The sequence below is a fragment of the Podarcis vaucheri genome (genome assembly GCF_965113315.1).
Source record: "Podarcis vaucheri genome assembly, chromosome: 2".
NCBI lineage: Eukaryota > Metazoa > Chordata > Lepidosauria > Squamata > Lacertidae > Podarcis > Podarcis vaucheri.
Genome location: NC_138760.1, coordinates 117,685,363 through 117,711,644, shown reverse-complemented (window position 1 = coordinate 117,711,644; position 26,282 = coordinate 117,685,363). Strand labels below are relative to the sequence as shown.

The following is a 26,282-nucleotide window of genomic DNA, read 5'->3' as shown; positions in this document are numbered from 1 at the left end:
AGTCCCCTCCCAGAAAGCCCAGATGTCCTGAGGACACCCCCCCTGCCTGCCATCCCTCCCCCTCCAGAATTACTCTCCCCTCCTGGCCGCCAGCTCCACTGTTTCATTTCACTGGAATTAAGGCTTTCTCCTGCACTCTCTCTTGAATCCCAGTTGCTCCCTCTTTCCAGAGAAGCTCTCGGGGGTCCTCCTGGCTCCCCCTGCTGCGAATTCCCTGGCCTCCTGAGGACCCCTGAACCCCACTCCCAATGAGCTCTGGGCTGGCGGCCCCACCCCTCCCTCCCACCCCAGAGGACCCCCCTCCTCCGGCCCGAGGCACCCGCCTCCCGCGCCCCTTCCTCCGCAGCCTCCGGACGCTCTTCGAGATCCTGGATGACAAGCGGAGTGGGACCGTCCACGTCTCGGAAATCGAGAGCCGCTGGGGCCGCGGGGGCTGCGGGGTGAGCTCCCCGGGGGACAGCGAGAGGTGCCCGCTCCCTGGCGGTGTGCTCCAGGCCTTGCAGCAAGTGGCAGAGCCTTGCGGAGGGTATTTGAGTTTCCCCCGCCTGGTGGCCGGGCTGAGAATCGCCCTCCTCCGGGCCGAAGAAGAAGAGGAGAAGGAGGCCGAGAAAGCTGGAGAGTTGGGCGCTGGAGTCAGCGGGCAGGCCGGCGATGGGCAGAACTCAACTTCACAGTCGATGAAGAACTTGAGTCGGATACGTAAGTGAGAGAGGAAGAAGCCAGGAGGCCTGGGCTTGGGGTCAGGGGTGCTGCTGTGGGGCTGGAGCGCAAAACCAGGATTCCTGAATAGTGGGAACTGGGGTGCTTTTACAGTGGTACCTCGGGTTACAGACGCTTCGGGTTACAGACTCCGCTAACCCAGAAATAGTACCTCGGGTTAAGAACTTTGCTTCAGGATGAGAACAGAAATCGTGCGGCAGCAGTGGAAGGCCCCATTAGCTAAAGTGGTACCCAGTGGCGTAGCGTGGGTTGTCAGCACCCGGGGCAAGGCAAGTAATTTGCGCCCCCTAACCCGTGGATTTGCGCACCCTAACCCTAACCCCATATGTTGCGCCCGGTGCGGCCGGCCCCCCCTGCACCCCCCACGCTACGCCACTGGTGGTACCTCAGGTTAAGAACAGTTTCAGGTTAAGAACGGACCTCCAGAACGAATTAAGTTCTTAACCTGAGGTACCAATGTATTCTTGGGAAAGAGATTGTGGCAGGAGAGAGAAACCTCAGGACAGGAGTTGTAAGCCAACGTGGTGCCCGTCAGATGTTTTGGACTACAACTCCCATCAGTCCCAAGGAGCATGGCCAATGGGAGAGGACGATGGGAGTTGTAGTCCAAAACATTCAGCGAACACCACATTGTCTACCGCTGCCTTAGGACTCCTGGGTCCTCTGGGAATGTGTGTGCCAGTAGCTTTGAGGAGGTGATGGAGGGGAACTAGGCCTTCTGATGTCTCACTTGGGCTCAGTTTAATGAACTGATTACCAGAGGGCAATTAATTAAATTGGACTTGGACTTGCTAGCCTGCACCTTTCTGCCATGCTCCTGCTTCTGTTCTTGGGGGCGTGTCCTGCAGAATTGGGGATGAGCCTGCCCATGTGAAGACCACCTGGTGGAAACCTTTACACATATGGTTCTTAATTGTAAACTATATGCTGATCTCCGTCAGCAATTTCTAGATCAACTCTGCATCCCCAAATGGAAACCAGAGTTGGAGGTCATACATTTTCTATTACTGGGGATTGATCAGGAGCTCACCAAGTTAGTGGCTAAATATCTCTATTTGGTTTTTTGTCTTCGAAATACACTGCAGACGTCTGATCTCCCCAGAGACCTAGAGATGTGACGATAGACTGCTCTGCCTCCTTTCTTTCAGCAAATGTTTTGTGCCACTGGGGAAGTGGTAATTCTGTATGGATTTGTTTTGGATGTCTGTATGTGATGCCAATGGAAGGTCTGATGATGATGAGAATTGGGGAAGGGCAGAGCACATGGTTTTGCAGATTTAACCCCAGCCTCTCCAGGTAGGGTTGCTGGGGAGAGTTCCCCAAATGCTGCTGGCATTTGTTCTGTGTGGAGAATGTGCATAGCGATGAGCTCGGTGGACTGACTAAGCCCCTATAATCAAAGTGGGATGGGTGGTCCTCATCTGGCTGTTGCAGAAGAGAGTTGAGTTCCATTTGGCTCCTTCCGAATTGCTGGGTCTACAGGGCTTAAGCGACAAGCTGGAAAGCTGGTTATTGGGACAGGACAGGATGGGAGGGAGGTCAGGCAATGAGGAAAGTTGATAAGGGAATCCAGAGTTTGATGCGGGGGGTCTGTTCACATTATTCCCTTAGAGCACAGTGAAGTTGCTGGAGGGTTTTTGGGTGCGTTTCACAGCTCTTCTCGGCTGCTCACGTCGGCATAATGTATTTTCCTTGTGCAGACGTGGTTCCCATCTTGGGCTAGGGACGAATTAGGACTGCAGTCAGCACAGGACACATTTTGGATAATGTGCTGTGTTGGGGGATTGAAACCCCAGCATTGGAAATGCAGTGAGTACGCCGTGAACAGGAGTGTGAACACAGGTTTTGTAACACACACACACACACACACACCAGCAAGGCAGGAGACCTTCCTTCTTTGTTGAGTTTGTTTTCGCGTTGCCAGCTGTCCGGATCAGCTTGATGTACAGAAGTCAAGAGGTAATGCTTTTCAATGGCCATACCGCTTTCTAATGTTTCCCTAAGGAGTATCTGTGTTAGCCTTTTGCAGCAAGAACAACAAAGAGCCTTGCGTTTGCCCTTTTAAATGCTAACAAATTTATTGTGGCATGAGTTTCTGCGGACTACAGTCCACTTCATCAGACGTATGGGAGTGTCCATTAAATGGCACAGGAGCTTTAAAAGCCCTAGCTAGTGTGACTTGGGTTGAGAGAGACGGAGCAGTGCGGTGGTTAGCACAATGAAATCCCATGACATTCCCTGTGTGCCGCTGGGCAAGTCCCTACCTCCCCGCCTGATCTACCTCGCAGGGTGGTTGTAAGGATAAGAGTGGGAGAAGAATTATGTGCACTGCCGTGAGAAAGCATTGTGTTTCCCATACATTCTGATCAATTGTGTTGGGAGGGGAGGTTCCAAGTCAGACTGGCGCCCTCTCCTCTGCTCCTGTACTAGTTGTTGTTGTTGTTGTTGTTGTTGTTGTTGTTGTTCTTCTTCTTCTTCTTCTTCTTCTTCTTCTTCTTCTTCTTCTTCTTCAGCCAGTGCGGTGTAGTGGTTAAGAGTGGTGGACTCGTAATCTGGTGAACCGGGTTCGCTTCCCCGCTCCTCCACATGCAGCTGCTGGGTGGCCTTGGGCTAGTCACACTTCTCTGAAGTCTCTCAGCCCCACAGAGTATTTGTTGTGGGGGAGGGAGGGAAAAGGAGATTGTTAGCTGCTTTGGACTCCTTAAAGGTAAAGGGACCCCTGACCATTAGGTCCAGTCGCGACCGACTCTGGAGTTGCGGCGCTCATCTCGCTTTATTGGCTGAGGGAGCCGGTGTACAGCTTCCGGGTCATTTGGCCAGCATGACTAAGCCGCTTCTGACGAACCAGAGCAGCGCACGGAAACACTGTTTACCTTCTCGCCGGAGTGGTACCTATTTATCTACTTGCACTTTGACGTGCTTTCGAACTGCTAGGTTGGCAGGAGCAGGGACCGAGCAACGGGAGCTCACCCCGTCGGTGGGATTCGAACCGCTGACCTTCTGATCGGCAAATCCTAGGCTCTGTGGTTTAACCCACAGCGCCACCCATGTCCCTTCTTGAGACTCCTCAGGGTAGTGATAAAGCCGGATATCAAATCCAAACTCTTCTTCTTCTTCTCCTCTTCTATACGTGCCTTTCACCCTAAGGTTCCCAAGGCAGCGTACAGCATCAAAACACAATATTAAAAACAGTTTAAAACAACTCGCTACCATAAAAAGACCTGTGGGGGCATAGGGCGGTACCCAAATTTATTTATTTATTTAATAAGAGGGGTCCAAAAAACCCCCACATCAAACACCCCACACACCTCAGGTGTCAAAAGCCAAGGGAAAAGAAGTGCCTTTATTTTGCTTATTTGAGGCACAGGAGAGTCAGAAAGGAGCAAATAGTAGAGCTCTCTTGAGACGGTACCATTTTGGGTGGCTGGGGACATTGTCCTCTTCAAGTGCCCCACATCCAGAGCTCCCCCCAATAGAGAGAGCAAGCATGAGAACCCTGGCCCAAAACTATTCACCTGGACCTGTCGTTAGCTTTTTTTTTTACAGGCATAAAGTGTTTGTTGTGAAGTCCAGGTAGCAAGCTAACCTCCTCCCACCTATCACCACGCAAGATGCAAGTTCTGCCTCTCAATTTGGGGGTGCAGACCCTGCGGCCCTCCGGCCCTTGCCACACTACATCTCCCATCCACCCCAGCCGTGATGGTTAAGGAGTGATGAAGAGCCATCGTTCAGCAACACCTGGGTCCGTCCCCCCCCAGATTCACTCTAGACTTGCAACACTTCTTTTTAGGAGCAGGCCCATCTCTCTCTTCTTTGCTTGCGTGGCACGCTGCTTTGGACAGTGGTCAGCCAGGCGGGGCATACTGCAGGTTGTGGAGATTTGGGGCAGCTGCTGTTTTTGCAGCATGGCAACAGAAGGTTGTGTTTGTGTATGTCTTTGGAGCGGTGCGATCAAGAGGGAAAGGGGGAAATGAGAAATACAGTGGTACCTCGGGTTACAGACGCTTCAGGTTACAGACTCCGCTAACCCAGAAATAGTACCTCGGGTTAAGAACTTTGCTTCAGGATGAGAACAGAAATCATTTACTGGGCATTGTGGGGAGTGATATAAATAGAAAGGAATGTAAGCTCTTTTTATATGCAATAACAGCAGCAAGAATATTACTGGCCCAAAAATGGAAGTAAGAAGAATTACCGACGATTGAAGAATGGAGGATGAAGTTAATGGACTATGCAGAACTAGATAAACTAACAGGAAGGATTCGAAACCGGCGGGACCAGAAATTCACGGAAGACTGGAGTAAATTTACAGACTATTTGAAAAGTATTTGTGAAGATCAGACGGCGCTTGTAGGTTTGCAAGATGTTTTGTGAGGAGCATCATTGGAAGTATTGCAAAAATGGAGAAGGGGAAGGATGATTTGTTAAGAGATGTAAAGGCAATATAAAGTTAAGAAATGCCTAAGAAGTGGTTAAAACAGTGGATCATCAGAGGTGCTGATGGAAGTCTAAAAAGATTGTATGTGATAAGTTTTGTGGTACATTTTATAATTTATATGTTAAAATAAAAAAAAAGAAATTAAAAAAGAGAGAGAGAACAGAAATCGCGTGGTGGCAGTGAAAGGCCCCATTAGCTAAAGTGGTGTTTCAGGTTAAGAACAGTTTCAGGTTAGGAACAGACCTCCAGAACGAATTAAGTTCTTAACCCGAGGTACCACTGTAAACACAGCAAGGGAGAGGGGGAAGGTGGATGTGGGGGGGGGCACCTCTGTTTTTCCTCCTCTGCAAACACGCTCTTTCTCTCCCTTCTGCCTCTGCGCCTCTGGCAAGCCTGCGGCAACTCAGCCGCAGCACCATACGGCCAGGGGTTTAGCACTCCTGATCCTGTCTCCCCAGCCATAGAGACGACCAATCCTCTTAGCCGGCTTCTCTCATCCACCCCCTCCCACCCCCAGCTCCCCAGTAAGGCGCTTTTGTTAATGGGCCACGCATTGGACAGCCCCAGAGGCTGGAGTTGAGGAGTGGGAGTGGGATTAGACTGCATAAATAACCTGCCTGCCCACCCCCACATTTCTCCTCCGGCCTGCCCCCCCCCCCGGCAATATGTGCAGTTGACCATCATCCTTCGGTTTCTCTGTTAGGCATGCCAGGATTTCAAACAGTTAGCCCCACCCTGCTTGAAACCTGGCAGAGCTGCTGCCAGTCCGTGTGGGAAATACTGAGTTAGATGGACTAGTGGTCTGACTCCGCGTCAGGTATTCTTGCTGGCCTCTGTCTCGAGAGACAGCGGAGGAGTGCGCATTTGGGCAGGGGCATTCCCTCAGCTGGTGTGTTCCCATATCGCCTGCAGCTCTCTTTGCAAAGAGCAGTGACCACATTATCACATGAGCACTGTTCCGCAGCATTCAATATTTTCATTTACATACATTCATTTGAAAGGAGATGGGTTTATGAAGCAATTCTATATCCTCCCACCACGCTGGCAAAGAATTCTATGAAACAGTAGTCTATACAGTGATACCTCGGGTTACATATGCTTCAGGTTACAGACGCTTCAGGTTACAGACTCCGCTAACCCAGAAATAGTGCTTCAGGTTAAGAACTTTGCTTCAAGATGAGAACAGAAATCATGCTCCGGTGGTGCAGCGGCAGTGGGAGGCACCATTAGCTAAAGTGGTGCTTCAGGTTAAGAACAGTTTCAGGTTAAGAACAGGCCTCTGGAACAAATTAAGTACTTAACCCGAGGTACCACTGTATCCAGAATCACTGTTCAGTGTTGGACATCATATTTGCTGAATACACAAAGCTTCACAGCTTGTCTGTCATCGTACAAAGTCTGGTAGCTCGCTTTATTTAAAGATTTTCAGAGACTTTGAGACTAAAGGTTTCATTTTGGACTTGTTATGGTTTGAAGGAATTCTGTAAAATATTGTTTATTGCATATGTACATGGTCACTGTGTTGCCTAGACATTGCTGACATTCTCTTTGCAAAGCAAGCTGGGTGTATTTGGGTCGATTTGCCTGTGGTTCGTTCTCTCCCTGCACTCACGGCCCCAGAGTTGTGGTCAGGGCCGGATTGAGGTTTGATGAGGCCCTAAGCTACTGAAGGTGTTGGGGCCCTTTATATGTCCAGCTGTCCTTTGTCAACAACAAATTATCACTGTTTTTTGAGTTGAATATATGCTATATGGACCTAGCAGGCATCTAAAGCCATTTGCCCATGTTGCCATGCAACCAGTCCATGCAGAATGTTGGCACCCTATATATGGAAATGAGCAAACCTGTGATATTATAGGGACCAGGATAGCAAGCAGGGCCCATGATTTACATCATAGGAGCCTACACAACACAAAACACTGTAGTTGTATGTAGGTTTTCTTTTATTTGCTTTTTATCTTATATTTTGGAAATGTACATCCAGATTTTTTTCCCTTTAAATTTTTTGGGGGCCCCCCAGGGAGCAGGACCCTAAGCTATAACTTATTTAGCTTATACATAAATCCAGCATTGGTTGTGGTCCCTCACTTCTCACACGTCTGAAACCCTCCCCACCTCCTCCCTCCACGGCAGTGAACTTTTCTCTCCTGTGTCTGCTGGATTCTGCAACACATTCATCAGGGTGGATTTGATTTAAATCACTAGACAGAAAGACTTGTTTTAAATATTTTCTTTTTTCTTTTTTACAGAAAGACTCATTCTCGCTGGTCTAATCTTAATATTTACAACCAGATGAATGTTTCAATTTTGGTAGTTCAGTGTAGTTTCTACCGTTATATCAGAAATTACTGATTTGGTTATACTATTGGAAATGCACAGACAGATAATTGTGAAATTATTGCAAGGTTTAATAAGTTAACTGTTTCTATTTGGGCAACTTTTCTGCTTTACTTTATTGGAAGGAGAAAAACAATCATTTCCTTAATAACAATTTAAACAATTTGTTTAACTAAAACAATAACATTATAGCATATGTATCCAGGTTTGTTAACTGATGAGGTTAAACAATTTTTTTAAAAAAAACACAACTTAGACTGAGTTTTAGTACACATGAAAAGCAAATCCTTATTTCCTGATGAATAGCCTTTGGACTGTAATGCAACTAAATAGAAAACTATCTTTAGGGGGGGAAAATCTCCAAAACTTTTTTATTTTAAAAATCCAATTTAAATTTAAAATATCCAATTTTTAAAAATCCGATTTTAAAAAAATAATCATTGATTTTTATCCACCCTGACGTTTATCCCTCCATACTAAGTACGTGAAGAAGAGCCCTGCTGGATCCAGCGAAAGATCCACCTTGTCAAAGGGCAAAGGACTGTAACCATGAAATTAGTGGGGGGTTTCTTGCGGAGGGCAGGAAAGTTTCCCTGAGAGGTGTCATCAGACCCCTGGGTTGGGGATGAGCCCCCTCTTTGTGAAAGGCTTGCTGACACGAAGAAAGTGAGCAGGTGAAACTCTGGATTAGGAGAAGCATCATCTGGTCCTTTTCTGTAGGGGAGTGGGGCAACCTTCTGGGGTTCACCTGCCAATGGTGGGTGGGGCCAGAGGGGAAAGTGGGTGGAGCAAAGCATGCGAATTTTACCTTTGTACGGCAGGCTGGTTTCTGCGCACAAACATCTCCGTTCTCTATCCAGGCAGACAAGACGCATTGTCAGAGTTCAAGGACACATTCCAGCCATGCAAAAAACACTTGAGGAGGGTGGGAGAGCAAGGCTGGTCAAGGGGTGTGATCTGGGAAGAGGGCGTGTGACTTGGGAAGAGTCTCAAGGTCCATTTGGTGAGGCCTAGAAGGATCCATTTGGCCCGCAATCATGACCGCCATGGTTGTCACTTTCAAAAGAGGGCAGGAGTGCACCTGTGCCTTTAAGATTTCTACAGAAGTTCAAGTTGCCCACTCTAAATACAGCTGTTGGAATGAGAAGTAGTTTATGAAATGAATGTTCTGGGCCAGGCACGGGCAAACTCCAGCCCTCCAGATGTGTTGAGACTACAGCTCCCATCATCCCTGTCCACTGGTCCTGTTAGCTAGGGATGATGGGAACTGTAGTTCCAAAACATCTGGAGGGCCGGAGTTTGCCTTTGCCTGTTCTGGGCCGTTGTACAAGTTAGCAAACGATAGAGCCGGGCCGGCACACAGACACACAGTTGTTGTTTTTCTGCATTAAAGGGTAACTCATTTTTGCTTTGGCATACATCAGTTTATCTTGGCATGTGCTTGCAAGGGGGCGGGGAGGGCAGGCCTTCTCCTTGCCTTAACTTGATCCTGGCGGGAGATTCGCAAATGCATGCCAAGTTGAATGAAATCAGAGCGGGGAAGAAGAAAAGGCAACGGGGGTCTTCAGATCCAAGTCGGTGGGAGTGGGAAGTTAGCACTGGGATAAGTAACAGGATTCTATAGGTTGGGATCGAAAGGCTCCTGGATCTATTGCCGACTGGCAGTTGATATCCCAGCTGCTGTCCGCAGCGGCGTAGGGGAGAGTTTGGCAGCTCTCAGTGCCTGGCGCTGGGCCACGGGCATCCCTCCATCTGCTGAGTTGGCCGGGAACTGCCTTATTGTCTGGGAGGCAGACACTCAATCTGTAGCAGCCGACTGGCACCATACATCCCGTGAACTGTGGATCTTGTGCATCAGCTGAGCTCTGAGCAGAGCTTTGCCGGGTGAGCTTCTGCACCTTCCCTTGCCTCCTTCTTTGCTTCCTCACTGCCACTTAATGGCTCAGACTGTGTGCTCCTCCTCAGGCAGTTTTCCTACCTGACTCTGGTTGAGAACCTGCAGAGATGTGGGTGCTTTTGGAATACATTTTGGTGCCAGTGCAAGAATTAGTGTTGGCGCTAAGGGATTCCCCAAACTCCTTCCCCCATTCACCCCCAAATCTGCTCTGTAGGGCTAGGAGAAAATTTTGGGGGGGCAGGGGATGCAGAGGGAGGAGATGGGGAAGGAGAAATCCTTGCACTGATAGAGAAAGATAAAGGTAAAGGACCCCTGGATGGTTAAGTCCAGTCAAAGGCGACTATGGGATTGTGGCGCTCATCTCGCTTTCAGGCCGAGGAAGCCAGCTTTCCGGGTCGTGCGGCCAGCATGACTAAACTGCTTCTGGCACAATGGGACACTGTGATGGAAGCCAGAGCGCACAGAAATGCAGTTTACCTTCCCGCCGCAGTGGTACCTATTTATCTACTTGCGCTGGGGTGCTTTCGAACTGCTAGGTTGGCAGGAGCTGGGACAGAGCAATGGGAGCTCACCCCGTCACAGGGATTCGAACTGCCGATCTTCTGATCAGCAAGTCCTAGGGGCTTGGTGGATTAGTGCCACATACATCCCATTTCATGTTTTTTTCCCTGTGAGAAAAGGATGTAGGACTTAGGTGGGCCACTGCCCTGATGCAGTTCATCTTACCTTCTTACAGTGAAGCAATTTATAAATTGTTTTGTTAAATATATGCTCAGTAGGCAGGTAGTCTGGAATCACCCTTATGTTGAAAAACCAACACCTTAAGTTTTGCCCAGAAAACAATAGTGAGAACAGGAGAGGAATTGGGATGGGGAAAATGTCTCCACATGGATTCAGGGCAGTTCTGTGGTCCTTAAGGCCTTGGAAAGGAGCCACAGAACCTCCACCTGCCTGACAGCCTTAATGTAGGGATGCTCTTAAAGGCACAGGGTCACGGCCATTTAAAAAGGGGAGAGAGGCCCCTATTTGTCTTTCGACGTGGTTCACTCCCCTTCTGAAATGGACTTCTCCCTCTTTGCCACATCCCAGTTGCTTTAATTAGAGCCACTAATTACAGGGGCTCATTGATTAACTGAGCCCAGGCTGGCGGAGGTCCAGGGGGATTGATTGCCCCGGCTGACTTTCCAGGGACAGAATTAATGAGGAACACAGCGGTCGTCGAAAGAAAAAGCAAAAAGCAAACTTAGGACCCAAGGGGCCTCTCCCCTGCTTTCTGCCTGTGTCCCTATATCCGGTCCTCCAACGCTTGCTGTTCCTGCTGCGTCGCGAGTAACCAGGTGCAAAGCAGGCCTGGCTTCTTCCATCCATCCATCGATGTGTCAGAGGAAAGTTGTGGCAGGAACATGTTGTTGTGCCAGGGTAGAAAAAGCAGCCATTAGGGACACAGGAAGCTGTCTTCTAACTGAGTCAGACCATTGGTCCATGGAGCTTGGCATTGTCAACACTTGAGTGGCCCCAGCTCTCCAGGGTACCAGGCAGAGGGCATTCCTAAACGGCCTTGGCCCAGTATACCTGAAGGAGCGTCTCCATCCCCATCCTTCAGCCCAAACACTGAGATCCAGTGCCAGGGACCTTCTGGCGGTTCCCTCCCTGCGAGAAGCGAAGTTACAGGGAACCAGGCAGAGGGCCTTCTTAGTAGTGGCACCTGCCCTGTGGAATGTCCTCCCATCAGATGTCAAGGAAATAAACAACTATCCTACTTTTAAAAGACATCTGAAGGCAGCCCTGTTTAGGGAAGTTTTTAATGTTTAATGATGTATTGTGTTTTTAATATTTGATAGGGAGCTGCCCAGAGTGGCTGGGGAAACCCAGCCAGATGGGTGGGGTGTAAATAATAAATTATTATTATTATTATTATTACTAGTATTATTATTCTAAGATAATATTATTATTCTATTATTCTAAGATTCTGAAGATGCTGGGAACTGAACCTGGGACCTTCTGTATGCGAGGCAGAAGCTTTGCCTTGGAGCTATGGCCTTTGAATGTTCTGTGGTGTGGAGAACATGGTAGAAGTGTGTGAAATTATGCGTGGTAGAGAAGAGAGCATTCTTGCCTTCTCCCATCATACTAAACCTCCCTCAGGGTTACCCAATGGAACCAAATGGTGGGATGTTCAGGATGAGCAGAAGAGTTAAGCTATGGAACTCACTTTGGTGGCTTTAAAAGGACTTTAAAAAATTCACGTAGAGGAAAAGGCTCTTACTCCATGCCCTGCTTGTGAACTGACCAGAAGTTTCTGCTTGGTCACTGTGACAAGTGGGATGAATTCTGGACTTGACAGACCATTGGCCTTGGAGGAACAAGGAAAGTCATGGCTTCCTTCCCCCCCCCCCGAATCCTGGGAGCTTGTAGTTTGTTCAGGGTGCTGAGAGTTGTTAGGAGACCTCTCTTCATTTCACTAAATGGTTCAACAGTCAATACCCCTTTCCTGTCAATTCCTCCGTAAGGGGAACCGGAGGGGGGGTCTCCTAGCAACTCTCAGCACCTTTAACAAAACACAATTCCCAGGATTCTGGGGGGGGGGGGGTCTTTAAAGTGGCATGTTGCAACATGAGTCTGCCAATCGAATCCCACCCCGAAACTGTAGCTGTCTGGGAGTGCCCTGAATTGCTGGTTTGTATTCAACATAGCACCTGCAGGTTGTTCCATCAGCACATCCTGTGGTCTAAACCAGTGTTTCCCAACCGGTGTTCCGCGGCACACTAGTGTGCCGTGAGACACCGGCTGGTGTGCCGTGGGAGGGAGGCGGGCGAGTCGGGCGGCGAGAGGCGGCGGCGGCGAGGATCCGCGTCGAGCCGGGGGCGGCTCCGCGGTGCTGGTGCCGAGCGGCGGGGCAGCGCGCGCAAAAGGGAGGAGCGCGAGACAGCGGAGGAGGAGGAGGCCAGCATGTCCGGGCAGCAGCAGCAACAGCAGCAGCAGCAACTCCCGGCGACGGCTCCTCCTCCGCCCGCTATCGCCGCCACCACCACAACAGCCGCTGCCGCCTCAGCTGCCGCCGTCCCTCAATCCCTCGCTCTGCTGCCTCCTCCCACCCCGGCAAGGGGAAGGGAAAAAACTTTCACTTTTGTGCGTCCCTCCCGGCGTGACGCTGCGCGCTGACGTCACGGGGCGGGGCTTTAATGGTGGTGTGCCGCGAGATTTTTTCCCGGTAAACAGGTGTGCCGTTGCCCAAAAACGTTTGGGAAACACTGGTCTAAACCACTGAACCTCTTGGGCTTGCTGATCAGAAGGTCGGTAGTTCGAATCCCCGCGACGGGGTGAGCGCCTGTTGCTCTGTCCCAGCTCCCTCACAGGGGTCACCCAGATGTCGGGGGGGGGCGGGGAGCCTGCAAGCGGTACCTGAGTGCAGCAGTGATCTCCCCACCTGTGATTGCTCAGCAACTGGTATTCAAAGGCATACCATTTCTGGAAGTGGTGGGGGAACATAGCCGTCATGGCTAGCAGCCCCTAATAACCTCAGCCACTATGACTTTGCCTTTTCTTCTTTCAAAGCTATCCAAATTTTTGGCCATCACTTTCTCCTGTGGCAGTGAGTTCCATAGCTGAACGATGCTCTCCATCGCTTCCTTTTATCTGCCCTGAACCTTCCGACGTTCAGTTTCATTGGATGTTCATGAGTTCTCATGTCGAGAGCGAAGGACGGGGGGAGGAGCTGTCAGTGCTGCAATTCCCAGAATTCCCTGGGAGGAGGGACTGATTGTTAAAGCACTCTGGGAACTGTAGTTCTGGGAGAGGAATAGCGAGTTCTCCTAACAACTGCCAGCACCTTTAATGAACTACAGCTCCCAGAGTTTTTTGTGGGAAGCCGTGGTGGTTTCAGCTCAGGGCCACCTCTCCTGGTATACATCCCACAGAGAACCTTAAGGTCTTCAAATAAAAAAGTCTTGGAGATCCTGGGCCACAGAGAAGCTAGGCTGGCCTCAACCAGAGCCACGGCTTTTTCGGCTGTGGCTCCGATCTGGTGGAACGCTCCGTCACAAGAGACTAGGGCCCTGTGGGACATGACATCTTTCCATAGGGCCTGCAAGACAGAGCTGTTCCACCAGGCCTTTGGCCAGGGCACAGCCTGACCCCCCCCCTCCTTCTGTAATCCTCATAGAACACTAGCCCAATGGTTGCCATTAATTTGATTCTGAATTGATTTTGGAATGAATTTATTTTAGAATATATTTCAATTAATTGATTGTGATTTTATGTAAACTGTGTTACTTTTACTGTTTTTAGCCGCTCTGAGCCTGGCTTCAGCTGGGAAGGGCGGGATATAAATAAAATATTACTATTGTTGTTATTATTATTATTATTATTATTATTAATGTATGGTGTGACTGTCACCAATATGGGTTGGTATTCCTACGAGGATTATATTGTGGCACGAAAAACCTGCATGAGGGAGCAAGTATGAGGACCACTGTAAATGGCAGGATGCTCAAATGTTTACAGTGGTGCCCTGCAAGACGAATGCCTCGCAAGACGGAAAACTCGCTAGACGAAAGAGTTTTCCGTTTTGGAGGTGCTTCGCAAAACGAATTTCCTATGGGCTTGCTTCGCAAGACGACAATGTCTTGCGAGTTCCTGCTGGTTTTTTTCCCCTTCCCCCCCTTTTTCTAAGCCGCTAAGCCGCTTATCAGCTGATCCGATCAAACGACAACAAATCAACCTGTAAGTTCCTTCCCCGACCCCTTCTTTTGAAAATAGGTTTATGGCATAATGAATCTCTTTCTCCAGGAGAATCCGATGGGAAAGGAGTTACGCGCTCCCGTAGCATCAACAGTTCCCTCTGTCAAGCTGGGAGGCGCCGGAGTATCCGACTTCCGAAGGAACCGCGGAGGCACACCATTTCCAATGCCTTGGAATATGATATGGTGAGGAAGCCCAGGGAATGGCTCCTGATGGCCCTTCCAGACAAGCTGGTCACTGAGCCTCATTTCTGATTTGTTTGCGGGGAGTTAATACGACATCAGAACGAGTGTCAAGCCACACGTTCCAAGTGCATCTTCCCATTCCTTTCTTTATTGGGAAAAGTCCGGCCTTGGGACATTCCAATCCACTATTAGTTGTGCAACTTAAATGTGATTAAAAAAAACCCAGCCAATGCTCTGCAAACATCCTAAGCGTCATTTTTAGTCAGGCATTCCACACGCCACACCTTTGTGTGCAAATGGAAAACAATGTCTTTTTCCCTCTTCTTTTTTTCCCAGCGACAGGAGGATTATTCAAGCCTCAAGAAATACAAATCAGCATCGTCAATTAATTTAAAGAAACCTGCCTCCGGGCTGCAATTGTCCTTTGAGGTCGCTCAGTCCAAGGTTGTGTTTACATCGCAAACCTCTTCCATGTGGTCCTGACTTGCGTGACCTCAAAAATTGTAGTTCTGCTGGGCAGCCAGATAGGGGTGAAGCACTCCGAGCACAACTCAAAGTGTTGGTGCTGATCTTTAAAGCCCTAAACAGCCTCGGTCCAGTATACCTGAAGGAATGTCTCCACACCCATCGTTCTGCCCGGACACTGAGGTCCAGCTCCAAGGGCCTTCTGGCGGTTCCCTCACTGTGAGAAGCCAAGTTACAGGGAAGTAGGCAGAGGGCCTTCTTGGTAGTGGCACCCGCCCTATGGAACGCCCTCCCACCAGAGGTCAAAGAGAAAAGTAACTACCAAACTTTTAGAAGACATCTGAAGGCAGCCCTGTTTAGGGAAGCTTTTAATGTTTAATAGGTTATTGTATTTTAGTGTTTTGTTGGAAGCTGCCAAGAGTGGCTGGGGAAACCCAGCCAGATGGGCAGGGTATAAATAAATTGTTGTTGTTGTTGTTGTTGTTACCTGCATTCTCTGCTGAAGATCATGAGGATGAAACCGAGCTCAGAATTAAGGGCATGAAAAGAGCCAGGGTGGCTTAATCAATACAAATGTCATTGTACGGTCTCAGACCCGACGAAAGCAAATAGAAATTGCAAAATCCTACGATTTCTGGCATGCACCGACTTAAAACCCATGGTACTTATATGAACTAAGGACAGGAACAATCCAAGATGCAATGAAACTAACTAAATTTGCAGCAGGAAAGAGAAATCCAGCAACAGTTTCTGCGATTTGTTTTGTGTCAACAAAGTAATTGTGTCAACCCCAAAAGTAGGCCAAATTCCCCCCCCCCAGCCATTTTGTCCCTATTCAAAATTGCTTTTCTCTCTCCCCCCCCCCCTTCCATGGCCACTCCCCTCACCCCACGGAGCTCCAGGTTCATGCTGAAAGGAGATGAGACAGACAAGGCCTGACTGGAAAGGAGTGCAGTTCATATTTGATTTTAAGTGTGTGTTTGTTTGTATTAATGCGCATATTGTCTAGCTTCCACACGGCTTGTGTTGTTAGTTGTTTCCAGGGTGCCGGTTGGACCTGAAAGGTATGATTACCGAAAGTTGCTTCCGGATGACCTGTTTAAAAAGCGTTCAGTCTGATGTGTTTGCCTTCTCTGCTCTGATCTGTCTGCCTTCTGTGGGGAAGGGCTGCCCTCCCCCCGTAATGAGCTTTGAAAAGCGCCGTCTGCAGCTGCCTGCTACATTTTTCAATGCATGCCTGCTTTGGCTCTGAAGCGGCTTCCAGGCATCCAGTTTTTATCAAGCATTTGTCCTGATTTGCTCGCACAGCGTTTGCAGGGAGGACAGACGACATCAACTGTTTATGAAGTGTTTGTGGTAGTTCGTTTGTGGGCAGGTTAGACCACGTTGCCTCAAGTGTTACCCCTCGCTTTCCAGTATGCATTAATAATAATAATAAATTTTTATTTATACCCCGCCCTTCCCGGTTCAAAAACCAGGCTCAGGGCGGCTAACAATAAAATTAAAACACTTAATTATAAAAGCAGCATAAAATACAGTATAAAAACATGAATAACAATAAAAATAAAAAATCAATTAGATAATCCCCAGGGCTAGCTGGCTAAATTGATCCTACTTGGGCCAGCGAGGAGGCCAGGGGAGAATTAGTTGTGGGGTCCCAGAGCAGGTGATGTTCATAAAAGGGGAGGGGGAGGGAAGAGAAGGGAAATAAAATATCAGGCTGAATTCAAATTAAAGGCCAGGTGGAATAGCTGTGTCTTACAGGCCCGACGGAAGAAGGTTAAATCCTGAAGGGCCCTAGTCTCATTGGACAGAGCATTCCACCAGGTTGGAGCCATCACTGAGAAGGCCCTGGCCCTGGTGTAGCATAGTCTGACTTCCTTAGGGCCCGGGACCTCTAAACTATGGTTATTCATGGACCTTAAGGTCCTCTGCGGGGCATACAATGAGAGACAGTCCCGTAAATATGAGGGCCCTTATTACTTCCCTTATTGCGAAAAGTCTAATTTTGGGGTTGGGTTGGGGGAAGTGGGCTTGTTGCTGTAGTTGAGAGTCCTGAACTAGATGACCCTCAGGGTCCCTTCTAACTCTACAATTCTGTGATACTGTTATCGCGCAACCGGATTTTCTGGCCTGTGATCGAAACCCATCTTCGGAAATCGCTATATAGCCTTGGAAGCACCCGAAATTAAAAAGTCACGTCTAAGACACCTTCAACCAGGGCCAGCTGGCACCACAAAAAGTTGAGGATATAGTTTTGAACAAGGCCTTTTCTTCATGTTGCAATCGTAAATTGGCAGAGCAGTGTGTTCTGCTCACCTCTCTTTGCACCCCAAGCGAATTCAGCCAGCTGGAAAGGCAGGGATTATGGCCACCATTGTCCGGGGCGACTGAGGCTTTAAAGCATATCCCACGATGCACTGGGGGGAAAGTGCTGATTTCAGCCAAATGGGATGGGATGGGGGGGGTAGATTCCGGACACTGTTGCTTTGCCCCCAGGGCAGAGGAGGGGTCTGAAGGGAAGAGGGGAAAGCAGAGGAGAAGGCCGAGGCGAGAGAAGGCGAGAGGTTAGCAGCGGAGGAGAGAAGGCAGCGCAAATCCATTTGAAGAAAAGAAGGCGAATGTGGAAGACCGGGCAGGCAGAAAAGTGCGAGGAAGGGTGGAAACGCTAGGAAGGAAGGAAGGAAGGAAGGAAGAAAGGAAGGAAGGGTGTGAATGAGGAGAAGGTTGATGGAGGGGTGTGTGAGACAGAAGAGAGCATCTGAAAGGGGCGAGAACTGAGGGATGGGAGAGGGAAGCCGCTGTGAAGGAAAGTCGAGACAGGATTTTGGGAAGAGGGTGTGACGGGAGTACAGCTGTCAACTTTCGGATTTGAAAATAAGGGATCAGCAGCCTCACCTGTCCCGCAGACAGTCTATGGGATATCTAGCAATCCAGGATAGCTGCAGGAAGCAGCGGGAAACGGTGCTGGAATAAGGGAATTTCCCGCAAAAAAAGGGGAAGGTTGACAGCTATGCAGGGGAGCAAAAAGTGCCTTAGAGGAAAGAGGACTGGCTGAAAGGAGAGTCCAGTGTGTGAGGAGAAATGAGGAAAGGCTCAGAGAAACGTTCCTGAAGGAATTGGGGAGGCCCTGGTGCGCTGTTTTAGTATTTGGCTGCCAGCGGCGGAGCTCTCCGTGACGACACTGGCCTGGAAGCAGGTGGGACGTGACTTGTGGGGAGAGAAGAAGAAGCTACGTTGTCCGAGTGTGACTTTTCCCCTCCTCAAGCAGAGGCGCCACTGTGAGGGGACCTCGCTGCCCCGCTGGGATGCCAGGGTGGCCCCCTTCCCTCCTGCTCTGGGTGTTGCTGCCTCCCGGCCCCCACTGCGCCATGATGGCGGTCCAGAGAGGCTACACCATCCTCATCGTCCCGTTGGGCACGGCCCTCAGCAGCCTGGAGGCCCTGCGCTTCTTCTTCTGGGTGAGTCTCTCTGCGGCTCAGGTAGCTGGGACCACGACGACACACACAAATATCCACACCCCTTTGTTCTGGCCTCCCTTAGACCTTACCTCGTCCCCAGACATCCAGTGTTTTGAAGTTCTAAAAAAGAATTTGTAGAACCTTAGAAATGAGGAAAGCCTTGTTCCTCATCCCTCGAGAGAGCCTGGAAGGTGTTCTGTGGGTAGCAGGGTCTTCTCCACGGTGGCACCTTGCCTTTTGGGATTCCTCCCACTAGAAACTCCATCGACATGCATCTCAGGTTATTCTCATGTTCATTCTTTTGGTATTGCATTGGACGTGCAGTTTAGCAGCCAGTTTTGTCGAAGGGGCTGTATTCTTGTCTGCAAACCGATGTTTTGATACGGGGTGCTGTTTTCATTGCGGTTTGGAGGTTTGGGGCATCTCATAGAACCATAGAGTTGGAAGGAGCCCTGAGGATCATTTAGTCCAAACCCCTGCAATGCAGGAATACGCAGCTGTCCCTTACGGGGATCGAACCTGCAACCCTGGCGTTATCGGCGCCACGCTCTAACCAACTGAGCTGTCTCACTTTCTGAGCTGCGTCGAGAATGGTTTTGAAGTGTGGTTTCACGTTACATTGAATATTTATGTCAAAATGCCACTTCTGCATATCAAAGTGATTGAGTAGGCGTTTATGGGGTAAGGTAGCAATTGGCAATGGGCTCCTGCCCTCCTGCTGCTGCTTTGGCAGGTGCCCTTTCCGGGGAGCTCAGAGGGGGTCGCTTTGCCCCTTCCTGCCTCCTCTGCTGCCTTGCATCATCTGAGGCCCTTCTTCATGTTCCTCCTCCACGTGAGGTCCAGAGGGTGGCAACACAAGAACGGGGCCTTTTCTGTGGTGGCTCCTCGTTTGCAGAACGCTCTCCTCGGGGAGTTTCATCTGCCTCCTTCATTATAAATATTTTTAAGCGCCCTGCAAAAACGTTCCTCTTCAGTCTGGTCTGATTAGCATTTTACAGCCTTTTAGATGTGTTTGTGGGAGTGCAGGGTTATTGATTTGTTAACTATTGATTTGTGCTTTTATCTTGTGGACCACCCTGAGAACTTTTGATGAAGGGCGATATATAAATCTAATAAATGATGATGATGATGATGATAATCTTTGGTGCCTGGGAATGAACTTGAGGCCTTCTGCGCCCAAAGCATGGGTTCTATACTCTTTGAGCTACGGCTCTTCGCTACTTTGTGCGTAAATGTTGACATCCTTCTTTGCAAGGTGCCTTCTCCCTTAGATGGAGATCTCCTGAGCATTGCAAAGTCGTTCTGTGCTGTTGAATCAAAGAAACCCACCCACCCTGCAAATCACAAGCTGGAATCTTGACTTTGCCCCCTGTGTTGCAGCTGAAGCGAATGCAGGAGCTGGAACGGGAACGGGATGCCTTGCTGCAAGGGCTGGAGATGGTTGAGCGGGTGCGCGACTGGTTTCAGCGCCACCTCCTGGAGGCCCAGAGGCGCCAGAAGCACATGGGAACGGAGGCAGTAAGTACCAGGCAGGGAAAGGCAGATACCACCCTTAGGTGGTATTTAAAGGTGCTAAGGGTGGTCTGGCTATTTTGGCACCTGGGGCAGAAAATCCCACAAGCACATCTTGCTTCCCAGGGCAGTAAAGCTGCAATAAAAATAGAATAGCTAACAATTGGAAGCCCTTTCATGAGACCCAAAATCAGGTGCCTGAGGCATCTGCCTCACTCTGCTCAAGGTAAGGGCCGGCCTTGTGTGATGATGGAGTATTTGTGGCGCGGCATTCAGTAGGCTGAGATACACATGAGGTTCTGTGGATTTTACATGTCCCCTTTTCAAAGCACATATGTTTAATTTGACAACTGTCACATTTAGGGAGCTCCCCAGCTCGGAATAAAAGGTAGCAGGGATTAGGAGACTAGTAAGAGCCAAAGGTCACTTTCAGTGTGAAATCTTTGAACTGGTTCACACAACACACTGAGCCAAGTCTTGGCTTGGCAAGACACTTGTTGATGCTGCCACACTAAGCCAAGCCAAGGCAGTTATTTCAGCTAAAGGTAAAGGTAAAGGGACCCCTGACCATTAGGTCCAGTCATGGCCAACTCTGGGGTTGCTGCGCTCATCTCACTTTATTGGCCGAGGGAGCCGGCGTACAGCTTCCGGGTCATGTGGCCAGCATGACTAAGCCGCTTCTGGCGAACCAGAGCAGCGCACGGAAACGCCATTTACCTTCCCGCCAGAGCGGTACCTATTTATCTACTTGCACTTTGACGTGCTTTCAAACTGCTAGCTTGGCAGGAGCAGGGACCGACTAACGGGAGCTCACCCCATCACGTGATTCAAACCACCAACCTTCTGATCGGTAAGCCCTAGACTCTGTGGTTTAACCCACAGTGCCACCTGGGTCCACATACACATTTTCACACATGGGCTAAAAGGTTGTATATTAATTGCAAACATCCTTATACCTTTTTTCTATTTACCTTTTTTTGAAAAACAACAACTCTTTGAATTGCAATCTTCCAATTTCTATACTGAGTTTTGTTTTGCTTTTCCCTGCTCACTGTTGTTCTTGCACAACCGCAGAGCTATTTCCCAGACCCTTACTCCAACCAGAGCTGCCTGCTGCTGGCCAAGATCCAGGAAGTGAACCTGTGCTTGAAAAACCTGCTGGCTTCTCCTGGAAAGGTCAGTGGGGACAGAGGGGAAGGGGAGGGCCTGGGGTTGGGGCAGTTCTGTCCTGGGGGGATATTGAAGCAGCAACTGCCTTGGGAGGGAGGATCGTTCACGTTTCTAGCACAAGGGGGTGGAAGGCGAAACAGACAGCTCTCACCTGTCAGGTGCAAGTTCACCTGAAGAAGCTCTACAGAAGTGAGCAAGAACTGGCTGAATACAGGTCTTTCTCATTTCCATGGGCTTTGCATACAGTAGCTTCCCAGCAGGCTGTATCCAAATGTTAAGCACTGGGAGGAGGGGTTGCCTCCCTTGGTCAGCAAAATGTGCGCTAAAATAGAAAAATAAGGACGTGGTCCATGTTGGAATAAGACTGTTTCGGATGGATGGCACATCTGAAGACACCTTTGACTCCTTTTTTACCTTGCTTGGTCAGGGCACATGCCTCTAAACACATCTGCACAGCGTCCGCCTGTGATCAGAGAACAAGCACTCTCATTTCATTTTGTTTCATTTCATTTCTACCCCGCCCATCTGGCCAGGCCGCCCCAGCCACTCTGGACAGCTCCCAGCAGAATATTCAAAACACAAGAAAAGATCAGCCATTAAAAACTTCCCTAAATACGGCTGCCTTCAGATGTCTTCTAAAAGTCAGATAGTTGTTTATTTCCTTGACATCTGGTGGGAGGGCATTCCACAGGGCTGGTGCCACCACTGAGAAGGCCCTCTGTCTGATTCCCTGTAACCTCGCTTCTCGCAATGAGGGAACCACCAGAAGGCCCTCAGCGCTGGACCTCAGTGTCCGGGCTGAACGATGGGAGTGGAGACGCTCCTTCAGGTATACTGGGCCGAGGCCATTTAGGGCTTTAAAGGTAAGCACCAACACTTTGAATTGTGCTCGGAAACGTACTGGGAGCCAATGTAGGCCTTTCAGGACCAGTGTTATGTGGTCTCAGCAGCTGCTCCCAGTCACCAGTCTAGCTGCCACATTCTGGATTAGTTGTAGTTTCCGGGTCACCTTCAAAGATAGCCCCACGTAGAGTGCATTGCAGTAGTCCAAGCAGGAGATAACCAGAGCATGCACCACTCTGGCGAGACAGTCCCCAGGCAGGTAGGGTCTCAGCCTGCGTACCAGATGGAGCTGGTAGACAGCTGCCCTGGATACAGAATTGACCTGCGCCTGCTTGGACAGCTGTGAGTCCAAAATGACTCCGAGGCTGCACACCTGGTCCCTTCTTTTTTCGTCAGTGTCTCAGAGGAGCAGGGTCTGCCAGAGTTGACACCAGGGTCTCCTCCAAGGGGAGAGGGTCAGGCTTCCTTGCTTGGGGGAAATGAACTCAAATGGTGACTCCAAATGGGTGGAGAATTGGATCTGGCTGTCGGGCTGAATCCTTACCTATTCCACCTCCCAGGTAGGTGGGTGGGGTCATTTGCCATCATGCAGATGACATCAGGTGACCTGTTTTTAGTTCTGACAGTCAGCTGATCCTCAGGGCTTCTGTGCACAGCACTGTAAAAGCCTCGACAATCAGCTGGTTGTTGGCACTCGCGTCTAGTTTTGAGAGGAAACAATTGCGCAGTTTCAGCTCTGTGCAAGTAAGGATCTTGTATGTATGCACCATTTATTAATTTACGGTGTTTATATACCGCTTTTTGGGCTGCTGTTCCTGTGTCCCTTTGCTCTTACCACGTCCTCGCCATACCTGAGCAGGCCCCAACTCTCACCTCTTGCCATGTCTATCTTGTCTGCTTCTTGGATATTGAGAGGCCCCTTTGCAACACAGGAGTGCTGGATTAAAAAATTGGGTGGTATGGTATGGAAGGAAGTTGCACTCAGATAGTTACGTGGGTTTTCCTTCTCCTCTAGCCTGAAGTCCCACCTCCTGGTTTTGGGGGGCCCCTTTATCCACCAGGAAAGAAGGAGTTTCAGCAGCAAGCTGTCACAGTCCTCAAGGAACAGAACCACCTGCTGATCAAGGTAAGGGACAAATCCACAAAAAGCCAAGATACACAAAGACAGAGTGGTGGAACTGAATGGGACGACACCCACAGGGGGTCCAATGGTCAAGAAGGCAGTTTCTGCACATGTTGTAGAGGGAAGTGAGGGGTAGGTGGGGCTCATCAACTTGGGAAGGGAGCCTGTCTAGGAGAAGGAAAACTCTGGTCTTAAACCTCCTCTGCCTTACAGTTATACACATTTGTGAGAAAGGCTTCGGGAGTAAACTCCAAGGAACAATCTGTGCCCGCTACTTTGGGACAAGAAAGGGCTAAGGACAGGCATAGGCAAACTCGGCCCTCCAGATGTTTTGGGACTGCAACTCCCATCATCCCTGGTCCTGTTAGCTAGGGGTGATGGGAGTTGGAGTCCCAAACCATCTGGAGGGCGAGTTTGCCCGGCTAAGGAGTAAATCCTAAACAAATCCGGAGTGGAATCCCTAAGGCAGTTAGATGGCGCCTTGTACGCCTCCTTCCGGCAACTCCTGCACCCAGCTGGTGTAAAAATGTATCGCTCTGCTTTCCTTTGGACCCCATCAGTGAGGCCGAGAGGGGGGTCTTGTCATCTGGCCAGCCCAGGACCTCCATACAGACACTGCCCAGGCTTGCACCCTGGAGAGGCTACTTCGGTGCTGCTAATGCAGCCGGTTGACTTCACCCCCAGAGGCACACTCCATTGTCTCTCGAGAAGGACGGATGCCAACAAGTCAAGCAATCGTGAAAGCCAGTGGCTGCCTCAGGACTCGCCCTTTGAGGAGGCAGACCAAGGCAACCTCCTGAGACACAGATTTTGGACACATTAAAAGGTGTCCACTTTGACCCCCCCCCCCAGAACTGAGTCCCTGTATTCCCCTCTCATTCATGAAGTCCAGTGCAACAACATAGCGGTTCTGTTCTTGATAACGCTGCTTGTCTGCCTAACAAACGGTCTCGGTGTTTCGATTTCTGGGAATGAAGTTGAGAGACGACCTAACCTGGGGAGAAAACAGCAAAGACCCGATGAAGTGAGCACAGCAGAGGTTTTATTTTCTGAGAATCCTCCGGAAAAACCATCTCTCAAAGGACCTGTTGATGGCATTTTACCATTGTACTGTTGAGGGTGTATTAACTTATGGTCTGTGAGTGTGGTTTGGGAGCTGCACAGCCAGGGGAAAAACAATGCTGTCCAGGGTTGTAAAGACTGCAGAGAGAATAACTGGGTGCACTCTTCCCATCTTGGATCAAATCTACGCTTCCAGGTGCCATAAGAAAGCTGCAGAGATAGTGCAGGATAGTGCGCACCCCGGAAATGATCTCTTTCAGCTTCTACCTTCTGGAAGAAGGTACAGGGTTATAAAGACTAGGACTAGCCACCTGAGAAACAGTTTCTACCCAAATGCAATTCTGGTTTTAAACGCAGTATAAGGAGTCTCTATAGGAGTATATTATATTTTAAAATGGGGTTTCAGAGTTTTTAGGGGTTTTTGAATGTCTTATCTAGATTTACCAGCTATACCAGCTGCACTGGCTCCCGGTGGAGTACAGGATCAGGTTTAAGGTGCTGGTTTTAACCTTTAAAGCCCTATACGGCTTAGGACCCTTGTACCTACGGGACCGCCTCTCCTGGTATGCCCCACAGAGAAACTTACGGGCTTCAAATAAAAACATCTTGAAGGTCCCAGGCCACAGAGAGGTTAGGCTGGCCTCAACCAGAGCCAGGGCGTTTTCGGCTGTGGCTCCAATCTGGTGGAACGCTCTGTCACAAGAGACTAGGGCCCTGCGGGACTTGGCATCTTTCCGCAGGGCCTGCAAGACAGAGATGTTCCACCAGGCCTTTGGCCAAGGCACAGTCTGACCCCCTCCTTTGGCAATCTTTACAGAACTTAAGCTTATGGTTGCCATCAATTTGATTTTAATTAATTTTTATAATGAAATGTTTTTAGAATGTTGCACTATTTTATTGTTGTTAGCCACCCTGAGCCCGGCTTTGGCTGGGGAGGGTGGGATATAAATAAATTTATTATTATTATTATTATTATTATTATTATTATTATTATTATTATTATTCAATTTCATTGTTCTGTATTGGACAATGACAATAAAGATATCGTATCGTATACAGGAAGTGTCTGAGAAGAGCGACCGCATTGCCCAGCTGGAACAAGAGAAAGCAGCTCTTTGCAAGCAGCTGAAAGAGACCCGCGGCTACAGACTACCCAGCCACAAGGAGTCCACCTTTATCTGACAGCCAAGGCCACACTCTGTCGACGGTCAGCGGCATGGCAATGTCCCTTTGTCCCCCCGTGCCCGTGACATCACTTCCTTCCACTGGCCACCTTTCAGACAGACCTTTCTTGTGAAGGGGGCGTCGCAAACGTTTTCTCCTTTATGCCATTTCGGCCTGCTCCTGCAGGAGGCGCTAGAGGAACGTTAGACCTCTAGTCATCCGGCCCAATCCTGAGGGGCCCGCAGCTCAGTCACAGAGCAGCTGCTTGGCCTGCAGAAGGTCACAGGTTCAATCCCCGATGTCGCCAAGTAGGGCTGTGAATGTCGCCCCCTCCCCGCCTGTCTGAAACCCTGGAGATCCACTAGCAGGCAGTGTAGGCCAGGACGGAGTTAGATGAACCAATTGTCCGACTCTTGCATACGTCAACCTCTTTACGTTGCTGTTCAGTGGAGAGCTAGCGGATGTGGGATGGTAGCCGTAATATGTGCATATCCCCTCGGTTTGCATCATTTGCTTGGGAGATATTTCGAGACAGAGGATTGCTGTTACTATGAAAAGCTGGAAACAAAGGGCTATTGACGTTCATGGAAAGGAGGAGGTGGGAAGGCAATTGGCCTGTCTGAGGGAAGGAGCCAGAGATGTGGAACATTGAGGGCGAGGCTGGAAAGAACGTTTCCTGGCCCAGGGCTGCCATTCAGAAGTTGGCAGGGTCAGGCATTGGGCAGGGCCCCGCTCCTGGGTGCCACAAAGCCCCTTGACTTGCTACACTGAGGAGGTGGACTAGGTGAGGGAGGCCGCTCACCTACCTCCACCCATGGAGGGTGGAAGCCAGTGTGGAGTAATGGTTAAGAGTGGTAGTCACATAATCTGGGGAACCGGGTTCGTGTCTCCGCTCCTCCACATGCAGCTGCTGGGTGACCTTGGGCCAGTCACACTTCTGTGAAGTCTCTCAGCCCCACTCACCTCACAGAGTGTTTGTTGTGGGGGAGGAAGGGAAAGGAGAATGTTAGCCGCTTTGAGACTCCTGAAGGGGAGTGATAAAGCGGGATATCAAATCCTAACCTTCTTCTTCTTCTTCTTGCTCAAAGCCCCCCCACAGCCTAGAACCAACCCAGCCCCGGTTTTTGCTCCATCAGCACAACTCAAGACGTTTCGCTCCAGCTTG

At 49.6% G+C, this 26,282-nt stretch overlaps 1 protein-coding gene across 1 annotated transcript; it reads left to right on the top strand.

The window, feature by feature from the left end:
• Nucleotides 1-248: 248 nt before the first annotated feature.
• On the top strand, nt 249-26,020 carry SAPCD1 (suppressor APC domain containing 1; the record flags this gene model as incomplete). The annotated part of the gene is made up of 6 exons (XM_082210469.1): nt 249-699; nt 14,181-14,317; nt 19,624-19,761; nt 20,830-20,931; nt 22,784-22,894; nt 25,013-26,020. 6 exons carry the CDS (start codon nt 249-251, stop codon nt 25,133-25,135), a joined length of 1,062 nt encoding a protein of 353 aa, XP_082066595.1. The 3' UTR covers nt 25,136-26,020.
• Between the last annotated feature and the right edge of the window lie 262 nt (nt 26,021-26,282).